General features: G+C 47.5%; 1 protein-coding gene across 1 annotated transcript; it reads left to right on the forward strand.

The window, feature by feature from the left end:
* The first annotated feature begins 66 nt into the window (after window positions 1–66).
* Window positions 67–7,534, forward strand: LOC143262387 (uncharacterized). The gene is made up of 2 exons (XM_076528194.1): window positions 67–308; window positions 6,733–7,534. Exons 1-2 carry the CDS (start codon window positions 67–69, stop codon window positions 7,532–7,534), a joined length of 1,044 nt encoding a protein of 347 aa, XP_076384309.1.
* The last annotated feature ends 399 nt before the right edge of the window (window positions 7,535–7,933 follow it).

Raw genomic sequence — 7,933 nt, forward strand, 5'->3', positions numbered from 1 at the left:
GGCTTCGTCGACAAAGTAAATATTCTCATTTCACCGTCTAACCCGAACGAGGTGCATAAAGGGAGAATGGCATCGAGGGCCACGTGTGTCACGTACAATGATCTTGTTCGCAGATCATTGCGTGGAGGAAGGGTTACCAAGTGCCAGACTTTGCTGGACTTGCTGTTAGATCTGTCGCAGAACGGCGACGCCCTCACCGACGAGGACGTTCGGAACGAGGTGAACACGTTCATATTCGCCGGTCTCGATACCACGGTCACCAGGGTGTCCTGGATCCTTTATGCGTTAGGCCCCCAACGGAGTATCAGGTGAGTGTACTGGCAACGCTCGCCGCGCCAGCGAATTCAACCCTTCTGGTATCGACCATGAGAATCGTGTGCACGCGAGCGAAAAATTATCGAGCACGTTAGAGACGCAGTTCGGGCAAAGACTCGGCGAGAAAAATCGTATAAACTTTACAAACCTTTTTGTAAACGAGTGAAACAACATTCAAAGATGAACACAGATTCGGAGATAAAACTGTTATTGGAAGTATGTATTAACCCTTTGCGAGTTAACCCTCGAGGGGTGCACTCCGAGGCACCGCTAGAATTTTTGTATCATCAAATAATTCTTATATCAAGAAAGTCTAGATTTGCACCATGTCATGTAAAATGGGAACACTGTAAGACGGAACAATTATTTTAGGTTTACAGTTGAAACGGCTTTGAGCGCAAAGGGTTAAGAAAACAACAACGTTTTCCCATCAATTTTACCGATGGAAAAGGAAGAACGTGGATGTTAAAAGAGGGAAGGCGGATGACGAAAGCGAAGCAATTTATCCGATATTTGTCCGACATCGCGTATTTAGTTTATTTGATTAGTATTTATATTGTTCTGCGAGAGGAACAGCGAGATGTTCGTCGAGTTTTTACCGAGTGCCACAAGATGCTTGTCGGTGTGGACGAATCTAAAGCGGCCGGTGGACCACTGGGACGACCTGCTGGTCCACCTAACGGTGGAAAAACTCGATCCAAAGTCGAGAGAGGAGTGGATCCACGAAACCCGCGCCGCCGTTGATCCACCCACGTACGCCAGTCTCGACGAGTTCCTGGAGCATCGGGCCGGGTCCTTCGCGGAGCTCAGGATGGCTCCGGAGCCCTCGGCTACCTCCGCGGAGCGTAGGCCGGGCCGACCTCCACCACCGGTACGCTCCCACGCGATGGCGACGACGACGGCGAGCCGTTGCCGAAAGTACGGCGACAACCACCCGCTGTTCCGGTGCCCTGCGTTCAGGGGTATGGCGCTCAACCTGCGCAGGGATTTCGTTAGGGCGCGCGGTTGCTGTTTCAACTGCCTCGGTTCGGGACACCCCGCGACATGGTGTCCCTCCGCGTCGCGCTGCTCCGATTGTAACGGCTCGCACCACACCCTGATTCAACAGAATTCCGGGGTTGTTGGCGGGCCACAGTCAACCACGGTAGAACCCAGGCGGGAGGCAGCGACGAACATCTCCGCATCGTCCGCGGTCCACAACTGCGTCGCACGCTGGAGCGGGAGCGGTGCCGTACTGCTCGCGACCGCTCTAGTATGGGTAGTGACACGCGCCGGGGGGGGGGGGTAAGGCCGGTGAGGGTCTTGTTGGACCAGGGATCGGAGGCGACCTTCGTCTCCGAATCCCTCGTCCAGGCCCTCCGCATTCCTAAACGGCCCGCGGCTATCACCGTGGCGGGTGCGGGGGACGCGCCGGTGGATCGTGTGACTTCGCGGGTCGACCTGGTCTTACGGTTGACCGGGCGCGGGAACGCTCCTGTGCCGCTTTCCGCGTTCGTCCTCCGGAGACTAACTGGGCACGCGTCCAAGACGACCGTCGATATTTGCATTTACCCGCATCTGCAGGACCTCGTTTTAGCGGACCCTGATCCGACTTTAGATCTCCCAGTAGATCTCTTAATCGGGGCCGATCGTTACGGTGATGTGATCGGTCCCGGCCTGCGCAGCGGAACGACCGGCCAGCCCATCGCGCAGGAAACGGTATTCGGTTGGGTCGTCTCGGGCGCCGCATCGACACCCGCGAACGATCCCGATCCCTCCGTGGCGTCCCTGCACTGTCGCGCGGAGGAGCAGTTGGAGCAGCAATTGCGATTGTTCTGGGAGCTCGAGGAGGCGAGTCCCAAATCTGTTCTCTCCCCTGACGAGTCGAGGTGCGAGGAACATTTCGTCAAAACAGTCTCACGGCGGGCGGACGGACGATGCGTGGTTCGGTTACCCCTGCGTACCGAACCACCCCTCGCTCTCGGCTCGTCAAAGGGCCGTGCCCTAGTCATGCTCCGTGGAGTCGAGCGGCGACTCAGGGGCGACAGTCAGTTGGAGACCGCGTACCGGGACTTTCTGGCCGAATATGACGCCCTCGAGCATATGGAGGAGGCCCCTCAGGGACCGCAGGATGGCGCGGTGTTCCCTCTGCACCACCCAGTGGTCAAGCGGAACGTGGACGGAACACCGCGCTTCCGCGTTGTTTTCAAGGCCTCCAGCCCCACTTCAAACGGACTGTCGCTGAACGATTACTTACTGACCGGGCCGAAGTTGCAGTGAGACATCTTCTCGGTACTGTTGCGCTGGCGAGTCCCGCGATTCGCCCTCAAGGCCGACATCGAGAAGCCTGCCGTGACGAGCTCACACACCTCCTAGGGCGTGGGGGCTTCAAGCCAGGAAAATGGGCAGCCAACACCCTTCTGGTGTTGGCGAATAGCCAGAAGTCGGCGGCGGTGGACCTCACGGGGGCTGCTCATCAGCACCATCCCGTGTTGCGGGTGGATTGGAGTCCGGACTCCGACTCCTTCGGGTTCACCGTCGTCCCAGACTCCGCTCCGTCGGTCACGAAGAGAGCGGTGATATCGGTGATCGCGCGCTTGTACGATCCGCTAGGCTGGGCGGCATCGGCAGTAATCAAAGTAAAAATATTGCTGCAGGAGCTATGGTTGGGGGGTGCGGATTGGGATGCTCCGCTCCCGGACGAGCTCAACCAGCCGTGGCGCGAACTCGTCGCCGAGTTACCGCTCTTAATCGCCGCGCGTGTGCCACGCTGGTTTGGCTCCTTTTTTCTCGTATAAACGGCGAGGCGGCGAGACAATAACACGATCAACGTGCGTTGGCCCGACCGTCAAACGCTCGCTTCGGCCGTATGTATACGCGGCGTTTTTGCCTTAGAAGGCAATGACCCGGCCATCGACACCTGACGATGCTTCCCCTTGAACATCGGCCAGGTGTCTATATATACTGCCGCACATTTCGATAAACGTTACAATTCGATACAATACAGTGCAACGCAATACAATTTGGATTGTCAAGATTTTGGTCGTTAACGTCACGTGTTTAATTCTGCGCCCTTGCGACCATCCGAATCCCTGCTTCACTTTTCTACGGTGAACGGAACCGTGCTCCAACAATCGTAATTATTAACAATTCTTTTGCGCCGTGCGCAACACATTTTATACAAGTTTACGTGGACTGTGGAGGCCGACATACCTCAGCGAGCGACACGTCGTCGGACTACATCATTTTGTCTCCTTACGACCTCCGGCAATTATTTTGTGCCGTACGCAACAATAATAAAATTATGATATCTATAAAAGTAAAAGGATTAGCGTTTACTTCTCGTATTTTCATCAATACTACTACTAGTATTTACATTTCGGCTCGTATTGCGACTGTCCTCGAGCATCAGTCTGGTCTGGACTGTTTAGCGCGCTTTGACGGCTACCGCTTGGGTAGTCGAGTTTCGTCGAGCTAAATGGCACGGGAAGGGGTTAGTGTTCGCATGTCCGGAAATGATTTTGCTCTTTTACTACTTTCACGTACACGGCGGATTTCGCTGATAAAAACATCGCCGACCACGTACCGCCACGGGACTGAGCGGCCGCACGGTCAGCGTGACCTCGTAAAATCCCCAAAATTAGCATTTGAAAAATATGGTAAGACGATGACCATTTCCCCCGCCAAACAGGACAGAGGTACAAGAAAAAGTAACCACAAGGGTGTTCCTTAGTTACATGTGTAAAAAATGATTTTTGAGCGTGAAGAAATAATGTGCGTAAAATTTCAAAGCGACTGGACAATGGTAACCGGTGTCGCATCGGGATCAAAGATTTGAAATTTCTATTATTTACGTTAATTTTAATATAAATGTGCTCCACTGTTTTAGAGGCAGTACTAAATATTTTTTAATGAAAATATAATCTTACGTGTATATAATATTATCGAGACTTAATTTAAAATTATACGTTATAATAAAATTAATTGAAATATCTTATAAAATGTTACATACTGGTCAATATACGGCTTTTATTCAGATTGATTTGCTGGCATTTGGATGACGTCACCGATAATCTTCCAATACTTGTAAAATGAATTGTTTATTATATTTGTTTTTCTTTAATAAGTTAGTACATACGGTGATAAAGTTCAAGCCTCGTTCTACATGTCACACAATTTTTATTAGGCTCTCAGGAGGAAGAAAGAAGAAACGTAAATGAAGAAACGAAAGAACTTCAAGAAGATCCGTATGAAATGATTTTTCACAGTAAGGAAATTGTGAACAGAAATTACGTATTCTAATCGAGAGACTAACATTTGAAATAGCAGCTACACCATCTTACATAAAATATCTCGTGCAGGCATTAAAATCATATCTCTTCGGCAAGAGAGCATCAGATAAGTAAGTACATACGTAATCATACAATGGTAAAAATTCGCAGCCTATTTGAATATGAATTATTTACAAATTAATTTTCTGTTACATTATGTGTTATTAAAGAATGGAGGAAAATCATCACCTTTCGCCACGACACTTCACAATTCCAAGGACGATATGCAACAAAACAATTTAACGTAGAATACAATTTTGTACTCTTCTAATTATGCATGATATCAATGCAGCTTTTCAAGTAGAGTTTTTAAAAATAACAATGTATTTTACTTAGATAACTACAACGATAATAAAATAAAATGAATTACACATTAAGTATTTGATAAATAAATGTAATCGAAATTATGTCGTCTTTGATTTTATTGTAAACAGAAATATTTGTCCAAACTATATCATGTTTGGTGTCATTTTAATCATATAAGTATCAGGAATATATTTAAAAAATAAGTATTAAAATGTTGAAATTAAAAAAAAGTTATGTCATTGTATTATGAATTGCCTTTCGGGAATTCGAGTCAAAGGAGGAGCGGCGCGTGCCGCAACACACGTATTCGCAGACTCCGTCGAACCTTAGTATTCGCGTAGCGAGAAAATTGATAAAATACAAGGCCATTGCAATATCACGGCGTCAGTGATGACAGACTAAAATTATGCGAGGATGAGAGAAACTACTACAACTTCTTTGAAACTGGATCAAATGATTTGAATTTTTTCTAGATGATAGAAAGACTAATATACTAGACAATAACTAAATTACTTTGATACAATTTTGCTATTACAGTAGACCTCCGTTTATTTGGACTCTGTTTATCTGACATAGTAACATGTTTACCGACAAGTAGATGTCAGGAACGATGCCCCTCTTACCCGACTCTAGTCTACGCGACTGTTTTTGCTTCTTACTTAAAGAGTCTAGCATAATCTTCCTGCGAAGAATGTGAGATAAGTAACGATTTAATTAAGTTACTCGTATCTGTTTGATTCATCCAGAAACTATATTTTCAGTATGACTTCTCATAAATGAAACAAAAAAGTAAAAGTAAGTGCTTTGTATTGACGAAAAATTTGTAATTAATAGACGCTTGAGAAAAAATTAATTAAACAATTAATCCCCCTTGTCTCGTAAATATGATATTGGTATATATATATATGTATGTATATGTATGTATATGTATATATGTATACAGTAGATGTACGAATACCAACTATACATACACATAAGCGTGCAAGTATGAAAGATCTAATAAAAGCATGAATGTGGTAAAATAGAAAATAAAATAAAAAACATCAAAATATATAAGGAATACATATCAAATACTATTGAGAATTAAATATACAGAAATTAAAGTTTATACAAAACACATATTAAAAATATTATAAAGATTATTTTGATGTTCAATATTTTAGTGTATACAGAAATTTAGATACAGATTGTAGCGGCACACGGTCGGCGACCGTAATAACCATAAAACTGTCTGCTTGCAGATGTCAAGGGTTCGACGGAGAGAAAATTTCCTTGACGTTTGCCAGACCCGGAAATTTCTTTGTCTCTTTGTTTTTTATCACTGCCACATGCACTGTAGGCCTAGTCGCGGAGAAAGTCGCCGGCCGCGTACCGCTACCCGGCCGAACGGCCAGCGCGCCCCTACAGCGAGGGTTCGACGATGGCTGCCTCCCCCGCCAAACTAAGCGGGGGAAAAGAAGACAGCGAGTCTCCCAAAAAGGCGTGGCCTTTTTGGGGGACATAATATAAATAACAGCGGCAAGAAACTGAAATTCTTCTCGTCTAAGCATTACGCCGAGCCTCTACACGTTTAACTATTCCAACGCGCCCCATCTAGTATCCATCAGCACCGCGCGTCATTTTATATACATCTCCGAATAAAATCTAGTGCAATTTCACTCTGTGTCCTTCCGTTGTACCCCGAACACATTGCGTTACAATTGGTGACCCCGACGTGATCGCAACGAGGGACCAGTCAGGGACAGTGAATCATCCGTTCTAAGTTAACGAAACTCAAAAAAAAAACCATGTTTGGAAACAGCGACAACGTGACGGGAACCCCCGAAATCAACAAAGTGGGTATACGTATACCGCCCTTTTGGCACAACAACCCGACGTTGTGGTTCGCCCAAGTCGAAGGACAATTCGCCTTAAACGGCATAACAGCCGACACGACCAAATTCTATTATATCACGTCGAATCTGGACTACAGATGCATGGAGGAGGTGCAAGACATAATAGGAAACCCTCCGGAAACCGACAAATACAAGAAAATAAAAGACGAGCTAATTCGGCGGCTGTCGACATCAGAGGAGCAGAGGATCCACCAACTCATAGAGCGAGAAGAGATCGGAGACCGGACACCATCCCAATTCCTACGTCACATCAGGAATTTGGCCGGCAGTACCGTGACTGACAAGTTCCTGCGGACGCTATTTTTAAATAGACTGCCAGCATCGATGCGTCCCATCCTCGCAACGCAAATGGACTCGCCGCTGGACAAGATGGCGGAACTGGCAGATAAAGTAAAAGAGCTCAACCCGTCGGGACAATGCTCGGCTGTGGCATCATCCGATACCAAATTCGACATCCTGCGTGAGCAAATGACCCGCCTAACGCAACAAGTAGCAGAGCTGACGAAACGCACCGCCGATGCCACGGAAAGCCGACGAAGCCGGGACCGCAGACCAGCACGAAACGGATGGCGAAGACGGAGCAGAACGCGAAGCCCATCCCAGCCAGGCGTCTGCTGGTATCACCGAAAATTCGGAGACCGCGCCACACGATGTACAACACCCTGCACACACGTCAGCCAGCAGGGAAACGAGACCGATCGGCCCTAGACGAGGCGAGGAGCGCCGATCCCAAAACAAGCCGCCTCTTCATGATGGATAAGGACACGAAGGTACAGTACCTCATCGATACCGGCGCCGATATTTGTGTATACCCGCGATCCCTAATAAAAGGACGACCGACGAAAAGTAACTACACCCTGTACGCAGCAAACGTGTCAACCATCTCGACGTATGGTGACATCGTCCTGCACCTAAACTTCGGGTTGCGTCGCGTCCTAACATGGAAATTCGTAATCGCGGACATTTCGAAACCCATAATCGGTGCTGACTTCTTAAAGAACTTCGGCTTGCTTGTAGATATTAAGAATAAGCGACTCATAGACAATAATACAAACGTTACAGCACGCGGAATATTAGGGACCGCCGATATAGAATCAATTAAAACGG

The sequence above is a fragment of the Megalopta genalis genome, unplaced genomic scaffold (assembly GCF_051020955.1).
Source record: "Megalopta genalis isolate 19385.01 unplaced genomic scaffold, iyMegGena1_principal scaffold0122, whole genome shotgun sequence".
Taxonomy (NCBI): domain Eukaryota; kingdom Metazoa; phylum Arthropoda; class Insecta; order Hymenoptera; family Halictidae; genus Megalopta; species Megalopta genalis.

Coding starts and splice junctions, on each gene's coding strand:
- LOC143262387 (XM_076528194.1), top strand. CDS start 67: ATGGCATCGAGGGCCACGTGTGTCACGTACAATGATCTTGTTCGCAGA. Junction 309..6,732: donor GGCCCCCAACGGAGTATCAG/GTGAGTGTACTG, acceptor GTTTGGAAACAG/CGACAACGTGACGGGAACCC.